Source organism: Canis lupus, chromosome 10, assembly GCF_011100685.1.
Source record: "Canis lupus familiaris isolate Mischka breed German Shepherd chromosome 10, alternate assembly UU_Cfam_GSD_1.0, whole genome shotgun sequence".
NCBI classification, from domain to species: domain Eukaryota; kingdom Metazoa; phylum Chordata; class Mammalia; order Carnivora; family Canidae; genus Canis; species Canis lupus.
This window is the reverse complement of record NC_049231.1, coordinates 68,889,242-68,902,000: the sequence shown is the minus strand read 5'-3', so window position 1 is coordinate 68,902,000 and position 12,759 is coordinate 68,889,242. Positions and strand designations below refer to the sequence as shown.

General features: G+C 51.5%; 1 protein-coding gene and 1 long non-coding RNA gene across 4 annotated transcripts in view; one reads left to right on the top strand and one right to left on the bottom strand.

Moving 5' to 3' along the window:
* ARHGAP25 (Rho GTPase activating protein 25) overlaps positions 1-6,025 on the bottom strand; it is a 92,236-nt gene extending 86,211 nt beyond the window's left edge. The window contains exons 1-2 of one of the 3 annotated variants that reach the window (XM_038551483.1): positions 5,885-6,025; positions 5,499-5,740 (exon numbers count right to left, since the gene is read on the bottom strand). In XM_038551483.1, coding sequence (XP_038407411.1) covers positions 5,499-5,559 — 61 coding nt within the window. In that variant the 5' untranslated portion in view covers positions 5,560-5,740; positions 5,885-6,025. Of the gene's footprint in view, positions 1-5,498 lie in introns of all 3 variants that reach the window. The other 2 variants (XM_038551487.1, XM_038551485.1) reach the window with 2 other exon arrangements.
* LOC119873704 lies at positions 5,258-11,848 on the top strand. Its single transcript, XR_005366214.1, has 2 exons — positions 5,258-5,575; positions 10,912-11,848. It is a non-coding gene; the product is annotated as an uncharacterized LOC119873704 (long non-coding RNA).
* The last annotated feature ends 911 nt before the right edge of the window (positions 11,849-12,759 follow it).

Below are 12,759 nucleotides of genomic sequence, written 5' to 3'. Positions count from 1 at the left end.
GAGCACATGATGCCTGTAGTATCTTACACCAACATGCGTGACCAAACACTTTGGAATTTGTTTTAGCTTTAGGTATTTTTTTAAAGAGTTTGTTTATTTAGTTGAGAGAGACTGAGAGAGACTGTGTGCATGAGCTGGGGGTGGGCATAGGGGAAGGGACAGAGGGAGAGGGAGAGGGAGAAGTAGAGTCCCCTGCTGAGCAGGGGGTCCAATGTGGGGCTTCATCCCAAGACCCTGGGATCATGATCTGAGCCAAAGGCAGACACCTCATCAACTGAGCCACCCAGACGCCCCTAGTTTTAGGTATTTTAATAACATAATACCTGTTCATCATAGGAAGCCTGGAAAACATTTGTAAAATAATAATACAATCCCTATCAAAATACCGACAGCATTTTTCACAGAACAAGAACAAAGAATTCTGACGCGATCGGGCGCGTTCAGGGCGGTATGGCCGCAGACAAGAACAAAGAATTCTAATTTTGTTTGGAACTACAAAGTCCCCTGAACAGCCAAAGCAATCTTCAAAAAGAAAAGCAAACCTGGAGGCATCACAATTCCAGACTTCAAGTCCTGTTACAAAGCTGTGACCATCAAGACAGTGTGGTACGGGCACAAAAATAGACATGCAGGTTAGTAGAACAGAACAGAAAATCCAGAAATAAACCCACAATTCTATGGCCAATTAACCTCTGACAAAGCAGGAGAGAATATCCAATGGGAACCAGACGGTCTCTTCAACAGATGGAGCTAGAAAACTGGGCAGCCACATGCAAAAGAGTGAAACTGAACTACCCCCTTACATTGTATGCAAAGATGAATCCAAAATGGGTTGAAGACCTAAATGTGAGGCCTGAAACCATCAAAATCCTAGAAGAGGACACAGGCACTAACCTCTTTGACATGGGCCGTTAGCAACTGCTTTCTAGACGTGTCTCCTGAGGCGAGGGAAACAAAAGCAAAAATAAACTATTGGAACTTCCCCCAAACAAAAGTCTGCACGGCAAAGGAGACAATCCACAAAACTAAAAGGCGGCCTTCGGAATGGGGCGGGGGGAGATGTTGGTCAATGACAGATCCGAAAAAGGGTTAGTATCCGAAATGCATGAAGAACTTCTACAACCGAACCCCCAAATAATCCCATTTAAAAACGGACAGAAGCCACGCACAGGCAGTTCTCTGAAGAAGACATCACAGACGGCCAACGGACGCGTGAGAGGATGCTCACGTCACTCATCAGGGAAACACAAATCGCAGCTCCAAGGAGATGTCGCCGCACACCTGTCGGGATGGCTAAAATCAACGGGGAACAACAGGTGTCGGCGGGCGGCGAGGACGCGGAGAAAGGGGAGCCTCCGTGCCCTGCTGGGGGGAGCGCAAGCTGGCGCAGCCGCTCTGGAAAACAGCATGAATGTTACTCGGAAAGTCAAAACCAGAATGACCCTACGAGCCAGTAGTCGCTCTACTATTTATCCAAAAAGTACAAGGGCGCTCGTTCAAAGGGATGCACGCGGCCCTGCGTGTACAGCCGCGCTGTGCACCGTGCGTGTCCTGATCATCGCCAGTGCGCACGTTCCCGTGTGTTTACTGGTCGTATCCGTCCTCTTCTGTAAAATTCATGTTCACGTTGCTCATTTCCTTTTATTAATTTTTATTGATTCGAGGGACAGCTGTGTATCTGCGGATCTACGGATGCATCCGTGTATCCTAAACCCATACTTTCAAATCCGACTCCCTTAAACAAGAATAATAACCTTCATTGCAAAAAAAATTAAAATAAAATAATAAAAATAATAAAAATAAATAAAATAAAATAAAATAAATAAAATAAAATAAATAAAATAAAATAAAACAAGCTTCATTGCATAAGACCTTAGGTTTTATAAATTGGTCTCGCAGTGGCAGCCTTAAGGAACAAACGTTTTCATTCCCCAACTCTGAGTTTCTAAAGGGCCGAACTAGACGAACTGTTCAACTGTTCAGGCAAATAACGATTTATCAAAGAGGAGAAAAAAAATCAAGTGAGGAAAAGAAACCCCACATTGGCATTATTCCCTTTCCTACTTGGGAGCTTACAATAATGACATTGTGTTTCTCAACTGTTTCTGATTTCAACATTAAATGTCGCCGGGGTTGGGGGCGGGGGAAAGCGTCGAGACGCCACTTCCACAGCTCCTTTCACTATGAATCTCGGAGCCATTTGGTCTCTAGGGTCTGCTTCCCGTTTGGACTTGGGGGGAACTGAGAACAAAGTCGGAGGCCACACGGGAGGCCCAGGAATTCACGGGTAATCTTCCCACTAGGTGCTGCCCACCTGCGGCCCATTAGCCGCCCTCCTCTGGCCCGATGCCCTCCGAAGGTGGTGCTGAGCCCCGGACCCCTCACTGGAGCTTCGAGAGGGATGGGTTTGGGAGAGAAGACGCAGGTAGCAGTGCAGGAGAGTCGGGGAGGCTGCATCGGGTTTCATTCTGGGACTAAATAGAAGATGATAGAGGATGAAAGAAGTGCGTGCTCTGGGCTCCGCCGCAGCCAGGCCTGCGCCCCTGGCCCGGTCATCCTGGGGTGGCCCACTGGGTGCCCCGGCCCTGCTGCACCCCCGGCTCCCAGCGGCGGGAGTGCAGGGGATCCCCTCCCCCACTCTCACACACTTTCACTTTCACTACAGCCCGGCTCGCCTCCCCCAGCATCTGGGAAACTGGAAGCACAGCTGGCACAAAGGAACAGCTGGGATCCCTCCCCGGGCCTCATAGCGGGTCAGAGCCTTGCAGCTGGTTCTGGTTGAGATGGGGCGTGGGGGGAGGGGCGGAGCTCCTCATGCTACTGCTCCCCACCCCATATATTTTCTCCTGAAAATTGACCCAAGTGGTGAATGAGGAGGCAACTGCCACCTGGGTTCCACCCTTTGGGGTGATCGTCTCCTCTAGTGGCTCAACCAGGGCAGACGTCTCTCCCCGGACATCTGGCAACATCTGGAGATACTTTCGGTTGTCATAGGTGGTGGTGGTAGGAGAGGGTCACTGTCACCTAAAGGGTAGAGGCCAAGGAGGCGGCTAACACCCTATAATGCACACACAGAGGAGCCCCCAGCCCGAAGAATTACCCAGCCCAAGATACCAGTGGCGTCCAGGCTGAGAAACCCTGATCCTCTCAAGGCCGGTCACTGGCCTCCCTGACGGGACTCCCGACTCCGCACGTCTGCGTAGCAGCCGGGGGATTCGATAGCCCCTTAAGCCGGTTCTAACCGTCATGCCTGGACACAGGATGCCAGAGCGGGGAGCGGTGGTCCTGTGGCCGGGCCAGTGACTTCGTTTTCTAGGAGAACCCAGCCTGGGATCTGAGATCTCATCTGCATGACCCTCGTGGAAGGTGTTTTGGCTGCAGTCCAATCCCTGGGGGCGACAGGCTTGTAAACGACATGGATAACGGGAAGGGCTTCTTTGCATTTCACTACGGGATTATTTTTTTCGTTAAATAACACGAAATAATATCACCTGATCAGAGTCAGCCCATCATTCATTCAGTCGACAAATGTTGACGGCATGCCCCCTAGGACCAGGGACGGCGCTCTACGAGGCCACTAACTCAGACCACAGCCCATGCAGTGGGACTTCTTCATCGGGTGGGATGGAGGCCGGGGGGCTTGCTAAACTGCAGGCACACGAGCCTCCCTCCAGATGGTCTGATCTCACAATTCAGGAGAAGGCCCAGGAACCGGCCTTTCTGAGCAAGTACTTGAGGTGACTCTCGTGTAGCCTGTTCACGGGACCACGATTTAATCAACGTTGGTAGAAATCACGAAATCTCCCCAACCTCCCCAACCTCTGAGAATATGCAGACCTGAGCTCTAACATGGTCATTTCCCATATCCCTGGAGGGGAAAAAAAAAAATTGTGTAACCCTTGAATCAATTAATCATTTAATCACTAATCTCATGTCTCCTATTTTTAAACAGGAGAGTAAGACCTGTTCAAACACAGGTGCCGAGAGGGTACGATGACCCCATGTAAACAGAAGCAGGACACTTCCAAAGGAACTAAACCATAGAAGTCTTACGTCTAAAAACTAATTTTTATGACATGTAGTAAAAAAAAAAGCATTTGCCAAGGGTGCTGGCATCAACGTGCCTTAGAAGAAAAATCTCTTGCTTCCGTCGGAGGTACACACACCACCTATTTTCGGAACCAACCTCAGCATGCAGTGATTCCTGGCTTGATTGGGGCCTGCGGATCCTCCCTGGACACCACGATTAATGGCTTCTCTGATTACTCTCGATTTCCTTCCAAATCTCTGCTCAGACCAACATCATTAACCCTCCATTATGTGACTTGGCCACACACCACTTATTTTCGTGACACATTAAGCACCTTCAGAAGACCAAGCCTGAGCCTTGTTCCAAGCAAGACCTTTCCAAGCCACAAGAAACATCTCCCCGCTCACCTAACGCCAAGGAGGTTAGCTCACCGTGCGGGGGGGGGAGTGTAAACCCAGGAAATCGCTTTCAGCCCAACTGCTCTCCCCCAAATTACTGTGATCGATTTAATGATGGAAGAAACCAAAAAATAAAATAAAATAATAAAATAAAATAAAATATTTAAAAATTAAAAAAAAAAAGATGGAAGAAACCCACACAGAGGAACTCTTGATACCAATGACATAGATTAAAATCAACAGGGATCCCTGGGTGGCGCAGCGGTTTGGCGCCTGCCTTTGGCCCAGGGCCTGATCCTGGAGACCCGGGATCGAATCCCACGTCGGGCTCCCGGTGCATGGAGCCTGCTTCTCCCTCTGCCTGTGTCTCTGCCTCTCTCTCTCTCTGTGACTATCATAAATAAATAAAAATTTAAAAAAAAAAAAATCAACATATCACTATCATCATTAATAAAGAGAGGAACGGACTAAAGGCCAGAATATGCCAGAAAACATGCCGCCATCCCTTAATTAATCTCCAACGCGTTTCTCTTTTTCAATTTCACCATCAAGCGGTCCCTTCCATTCTCTTTAAGCAAAAAGGTCTCTACGCCATCGTCAACGGTCTCTACGTTCCTGCCTGGTCTTCCTTGCTTATTTTTTTGCTCCTTTTGCCTGACAAATAGGACGCCTCGAGTTTCTTCCCAGATGGAGCCCTTGAGAAAGACTCTCCTCTCCGCGCTCCTGTGAAAAACCACCCAAAATATGGAAAAGTGTCTGAATAGGAGGAAGATTATCCTTTCCCTAAAAATAGAGAAAACCCCCTCGGCCCCGTGTGGGATCAGTAGCCTGAGCCCATCACAGGCCAGCAAGCTCCATTCCCACACCACCCCAAGCAGAGGAGAACCCCCTCCCTGCAGGTGATGGGAACTCTGAGCCAACGTACCAATTTGAATGCAAATTTCCCCCAACTCAGGTTTGCTGACACCCATGTTCCAGCGCAAGCTCCCCGCAGACCAGCATGCAAATGGTGGGCGCTGGGCTAGAAGAAGCTATAAGAAGGGCGAGGGCGCGCGCAGACACGGACGTACCTATTTTCCCAGCCTCCACTTTCAGGTTGAAATCCCAGTTTCTTGGCAACTTCAGGGACATTTTGCTCCCGCTCGGGGTGAGTAGCTGCTGAAGCACAAGTCCGTCTCGATTCCCCTCCCCTGTTGCCTCGTTCCTCTTGCCGGGGCCGCTCTCCCTCCGGGTCCCGTGTGCGTGCTCCCCGTGTGATCTCTTCCCGAGCGAGCTTGGGCTCGAGGCTGATTTGCCAGCCTGCGTCCTCGTACTGTCAGGAGAAAGGTCCGTCCATCCGTCTGTCACTTTGTCACTTGGGGCTGGCACCCAAATCCCCCCCAGGGCCTCCGACCGGCCCGCAGGGGCTGCTGCTCCCAGAAGGGTGCACCTCGCTTTTCCTGCTTTCGGTTCTTACCAGAACTATCCTGGGTGGCACTTGGCCCTGCGTCGCGAGGAGCAGGGTTCCCGTCCGAAAGGATCTCAGGCCTCACGGAGGCGAGGTCGTGATCAACAACTGCAGCCTCTCGGCCTTTTTTTTTTTTTTTTAACTGTCTGCTTCCTTGCATTTGAGGAAGTGGGTGGTTGTTCGGTGTAGATGATGCATCATGAGCACTGTTTCTTGAGAAAACGGTTTTTGGAAATGCTCGTGTAAGTAGAGCGAGTGCTCATGATACTAGGCTACAGCTTCAGGGAAAAGGGAAAGACGTGCCCGGTCCCGGGACTGCCGCCCTATGCCTCTAAGCCCCCCTCCGGCCCCAGTGGCTCACGCACCCGAAAGTGGTCAAGAGGCCACCTGCATCCTCCTCCAAGCTTCCTTCCTCTAAATTCTCCCCGCTGTTAGACCCAAGCCTCAGTCCTCCGCCCTCCACCATCCACGGGAGGGATGAGCCGCCTGCGCCCAGGGCCCTGAGGGACTGAGCCACCAAGTCAGCTCCAACGGAGGGGGCGGGGGACCCCCGTGCTATGACGGCTCCTTGGCATTGTGTACAGGGCGTGGGTGTGGGGGTCAGGCGGCCACGGGTTCAAAACGCAGAGCCTCCACTTCCTAGCTCTGCAGCTCTTCACGAACAGCTGCATCCCTCTGGGCCTCCATGTTCTCAAGTCGTGACTGCAGCGAGTGACCAAGGCGTCCAGCACGGAGCGGACATGTGGCGACTGTACCACAAACGGTAGCTGGACCCGCGCGTCATGGGGCTCAGGTCTACGGCAGGCCTCCACGCGGTCACCTGGGGCAGCCTAATCTAGTGACTAGGTGCTTGAGTCTCGAGCCACACCGCCTGTGTTCAAATCCTGGTCCTGTCACCTTCTCACTGCGTGACTTCGGTCAACTTTCTTGACCACCCTGGGGTTCAGCTCCTCATCTGGAAAGGAGGCCAATCGTAGGCTCTACCTCACATCTGTTGTCAGGCTTTACTGGACCGTAGGTAGACGTGCTCACGAGAGCCACCACTAGCCAGCGTGCAAGGCTCCATCCTGGGTCTATTCATCCTTCAACGCTACCAGGTGACGCCGTCATACTTTCTTCTTCGTCTCACATATGCTCACTCTCCGTTGACGACCGCGCTGCCCGTTTTATTGAGAAAAGCTGGTGGACACTGTCTACGAGCTCCCACTACTGTACCCGACTAAGGCCCACACGGAAGCCCGCACACTGGACATTTTCCTAGTAACAGGGGGTGGACTGTAGTGTTCTCAGTCGTCCATCTTTTTTATCAATTATTATTTTTTTTAAGATTTTTATTTATGTATGTATTTAGAAAGAGAGAGAGCAAGGAGAGGGACAGAGGGAGAGAGAGAGGATCCCGAGCCGACTCCACGTTGAGCGCACAGCCCAAGGCAGGGCTCCATCTCATGACCCTGAGATCGTGACCTCAGCCGAAACCAAGAGTCAGACAGACCGAGCCACCCAGGTGCCCCCATCACTCCCCCATCTTTGCTGAATCGATTCTTTTTCTCTCTTGGATCATTCCCACCTGCAGTCAAGCTTGTTTTAAAAAAAATCACTCTAAACTCCACTTCCCCCTCCTGCTACAGCCCCATCTCTTTTCTTCGTTTTTGGGCAAAGCTTTGGTAAGAATTGTCTACATTTGCAAATGCTTGTCCTGTTATTCTCTCCTGACCCTTCCTGCTGCTGTTTCTGCCTTGAGGCTCTTGCCCAGTATGTTCTCGCCAAGGACGTGGGCAGCGTCTCTGTCACTGAATCACGGTCGATTCTGCAAGTCAGCTCAGCGCCCTCCGAGCAGGTTTGGACGCTCTGATCACTGTCTCCAACTCTGAGCTCTCTCGGCTCGGCTGCCTGGAGTCCTCACTGGCCTGGTCGTCTGCCTGCCTCCCCAGCTGCTCCGTCTCTGTTTCCTTGCCACCTAATTCAGATTCAAGGCTTATGGGAAAGCCCACGAGCAGAGGGGGTTTCTTAGACCACCACTGGGGAGAGTGGGGTAGGGGCTTGGTTAGGAGCTCAAAGCCTCCAGTAGCCAACACACATCATGTGGCCAAACCCCAAAGGCAGGGAGGCAGAAAGGACACATGTCCCTCAAGTGGGGAGGGACGGGGAGAAGGGAGTGACTATTTGCCAATCAAGACTCCAATCCATCATACTAACCTTGACCCTGACTCGGTCTACCAGAGACTTTGGAGCCCCACCTCGGCATCACTGCCAAACACCACCGCTGTTTCCTACCTTGACCTGGAGGAGAGGAGCAGTGGGTAACCATCCTGAGCCCCCCGCCCAGCGATGCCTCCACGGGGAAGGTGACACCACCCAAAGTTCCAGTCCTGGGATCTTTAAGTGAGGAACTCTGAACATATTTTGAAGCTAGCACTTACAGACATACAGAGAACTTCCTTCGCTCTTTAGGGGGAGGTTCCTGTAACTCTTGGAAAAACTCGTGACTGATGGGGAAGTTGGGTGTGAATACTTGGAAAGGCAATCAGACGCAAAGCACCCCTGGAAAGGCCCAACACGGCAGCCTTCCCTCTGGGGAGCCCACTGTGGGTCAGCCTGCGGCCTGGGTGGGGCTTCTCTCCTTCTTGACCTGCAGGGAATGAAGATCGGGATGTCCCACGTGGCCCCAAAGTTTACACCAGCATATGCAATAGCAGAAACAAAAGCAAAAATCCAAGCATCTACGTGCTCACTACGAGCAACCGTTTCTTGAGTAAGGACTTGGTTTTGCTAGACTTTGGAGGAACATCCATGGACAAGCAGACTTTGTTTCTGCTTTCATTCTACTGACAGTTTGTTGAGAGACAACAGTACAGCATGAGAAGGGTTACACTGGGTGAGGTGTAGGAAGCTATGGGGGCTTATTCGTGAGGTGCCGGATTGGGACTTGGGGCAGTGAAGGAAGGCTTCCTGGGGGAAATGTCTTTTGCATTAAGGCTTATGAGTGACTTGGGGAGGCAAGAGGGTTGGGAGAGGCTTGCAGACAAAACACAGGGCATGCAAGAGGCACAGAAGTAGGAAAGAGCTCATCGGGTTGCTCTGGAGAAGGATGAAAAGGGGTAGGAGGGAGGAGAGACAGACAGACAGACAGACGGCTGCATTGGCGGTGGAGCCCCGGCGAGCCTTGGCATGGAGTCTGGACTTTACCTGGAGGAAAGAGAAGTCATTTGAACTTCATAACTGGGGTTGGGATGCGGGGCTGTGGCAAAGGGCGGGTGAGAGGCGGGAGACAGGGAGGTCAGCCACAGTGCGCAGGCGGAGAAGGGAACACGAGGCAACAGGCCTTCTGGTGGGACGCTGGATGTCCAGGGGACTTTTGTGGGAGGGAAAGAGACCCCACAGGGCACCCACTGGCCTGGCTGTGGTCCCTGCAGGGGGATGGAGCTCCCGCCACTAAGCCAGAGAGCACACAGGAGGAGAGGGGGCTGAGGGCTGCTGCTGACTAGCAGGGAGTCGCCTGCCCAGGGAGGAGCGGGTGGGCTGGGCCCGGTGGGAGCATCTGGAGACTTCTAGAAGCCTGGGGGCCCAGCTGGCGGAGCTAGAGCTCGGGAGACACATGCATCCGTTCATTCACTCGTTCACTCCTTAAACACTGACCCAGGACTGGCCGGAGGCTAAGTGAACAAGGATGACTAAGGGTCTGCCCCAAGTGACCGTGTGGACAGACAGAAGTGTGAGCACAGCGGCAGTGCTGTGCGGGGTGTGGGGGTGTGTGCGGGCGGGCATGGGTGGCTTCCCCCGACAGGCAACCCCTGGGAGAGGTGCCGGGCAGCAAGCACGGCAGGGCAGCAGGAGGAGGAGGTCGGGGCAGATGCCCAGCCCATGGATAGTAAGGAGGCCCAGGCCGGTCAGGGAGGTAGGGGATGGTGTCCTGGCGGGGAGGGGGGGTGCCTCAGGGGGAGGTGCATGAGGGGGAGGTGCCCGGGGGGCTCCAGGGGGGAGGTGCCCAAGGGGAAGGGGGTGCCCAAGGGGGAGGTGCCCCTTCCCATTCCCCCAACCCAGCCCTGGGCTAACACGGGTCTACACTACCTGTCTCTCCTCTGTCTATCCTAGACATTTCGTATAAATGCTATCCTATGGCCCATGACACTTAGTGACCAGCTCCTTTCACTCTGTATAATGTTCTCAAGGTTCTCCTGTGTTGTCCCCGGCGTCAGATCTTTATTTCTTTTAATGGCCACATCCTATCCCGCCGTACAAGTGTAGCACACTTTATCCGGTCACTGGTTGACGGGCATGTGGACCGTTTGCGCTCTCTGGCTGTTAACGAGTAATGCTCTCAGAAGCATTCACATGCAAGTTTTGTGTGAACGTGTGCTTTTGGTTCTCCTGGATACGTACCTGGAAGCGTAATTTCTGGGTCCTATGGAGACTCACTTTTAAACTTTTTGGGGAACTGCCCGAACGTTTTTCCAAAGTGCTTGCACCACTTTAGGTTCCCATCGGCAATGTAGGAAGGTTCCATCTCTTCCATTGCCTCCCCAACTCTCGTTGTCATCTGTCTTTCTCCTGCGTACGAAGCAGCAGCTCCCTGTGGGTCTGATTTGCCTTTCTCTGAAGGCTAACGACGTCGACCCTCTTTCTGTGTGCTGATCGGGCTGGTTCGGTTTTCCAAAAGACTTAAATTCTGCTTCTTGAAACATCCACAGATGTAGCCACAGGGAACCTGCATGTCTATGACTGCATTCAGCGACAACTCGAACCTCCGATTTTGACTTAACGTCCTATGTTGTTTTGTTTCCTTTAAGTTTTTTCTTAGCTGATGGAGACACACCGTGCTAAATACCACCCCAAATTTCCAGCAGCCTTTTTCCTACATGCTTCTGCTCCCACTGAAGTGCAATGTCCCTGCCCCCCCACCCCGCCTCCCCACTGCCTGGCTCTCTGGGATTTTCAAGTGATGCCCTGCATAAATAGCAGTCACACCTTAGTGGCAGTGATTAGGTGTGCTGGAGAGACCCACTTGCCAGTTGATCTCTCCATCCCTCTCCCCACAGCATGCCCCAATGATGCTTGTCACCATCACCCTCATCACCATTACTCTTGGAGCTGATGTTTTCCACAAGGATTCATAACAACGCCCGAGGAGGCTGGAAGGACAACACACGAGCTGCCTCACTGACCAGCATGGGACAAACGGGTGGCAGAGAAAGGGAGTTCAGTTTTCTGGATCGTCCACAGTTGGAGCATCTGAGCAGACTCCAGGAGAGCCACAGCATGAGGGCCCACCTTTGCCAGGAGGTCTCTGTTCAGGAGACAAAGCCGGGGAGTCCTCTCTGGGCTGGGGTCCTTGTGCGGCCGGACAGTTCCCTATGATCCGTAGATTCTTCCCTTACCAAGGACAAAGAGAAACTTGGCTGCTAGTGCTACCCAGGTGCTGTAGCTCATGACGTTTTTAACAGAATTAATTGTATATTGGGGGAGAGACACAAGCAAAGATGAATCTAGATTGAGCCTCTTGGTGGTAGAGCCTAAACAGAAGGGACTTTGCTTTTTACTATTTAACCAAAAAAAAAAAAAAAAAAAAAAAAAAAAAGCTCATGGAACGTAAATAAAGAGGTGGCTGAGGCTGGGGCTCCATCGCACCTGTCTCCCCTAGTCCTTGAGGAGTTGCTTGGTGAAATCTTAAGGCCCTGACCATGGCGGTGGTTCCATGAGTCCCATGTCTTTCTCCTTCCGTGGTGAGGGTGCAGTGGGCCGAGAAGGGAAAGCGATGGGTGACAGAGTCCATTTAAAAGTATAACAAAACTAAAAACCACCTACTTTTTAAAATCACCACCATGCATAGTAATTCTAGATAATGCCTGTGCCAAACAGTCCTCCCTTTCGTTGGACCGCCTCCAGTCCCTGCCCTCCTGGTAGGTCCCCATGACCCTGCTGGTAACAAGAACTCCCACCTCGTCCAGGGGGGAGAATTTTCTCCTTGCTGTGGAACCTGCGTGTTCTGATTGCTCACACCACTCACCTGCAAACTCCACACCATCCCCACTCCTTGCCACCACAGCTTCTTGAGGATTTGAGCTCCAAACCAAGCCCCTACCCCACTCTCCCCAGGGGTGCTCTAAGAAACCCCCTCTGCTTGTGAGCTTTCCCATAAGCCTTGGATCTGAACTAGGTGGTGTGGTCAGAAAACCTGTAGGATGCTCTTCTAAAAAGAAATGCCCTCATGGTGAACACCGGGTGTTGTACAGAAGTGTTGAGTCACTAGGTTGCACGTCCAAAACTAACACTACACAGTGTGTTAACTAACTGGAATTTAAATAAAACCTTTCAAAAATAAATGGAAAAAAAATACCTTAAAAACTACATCTTAATGAGCTTACCCTGACAATTTCAGTACAGCACTCATTTGTTTTTTAATCAGCACACTTTATTTTTTTAAGCACTTTTAGATCTACAGAAAAATTGAATGGAAAGCAGAGTTCCCACAGGCCACCTCCCTCCTCAATACAGCCACCCTGCATTTCCCCCTCTTATTCTCCATTTCTCCTTAGTCTGCTTTTCCCTCCTTATTCTGCATTTCCCCTCTTATTAACTCTGCATTTCCCTTCTTATTCTCCACTTCCCCTCTTATCTCCATTTCTCCTCTTATCTCCATTTCCCCTCTTATTCTCCATTTCCCCTCTTATTCTCCATTTCCCCCTTATCTCCATTTCCCCTCTTATCTCCATTTCCCCTCTTATCTTCATTTCCCCTCTTATCTCCATTTCCTCTCTTATCTCCATTTCTCCTCTTATCTCCATTTCCCCTCTTATTCTCCATTCCCCCTCTTATCTCCATTACCCCTCTTTTCTCCATTTCCCCTCTTAGTCTTCATATCCCCTCTTAGTCTGCATTTCCTTCCT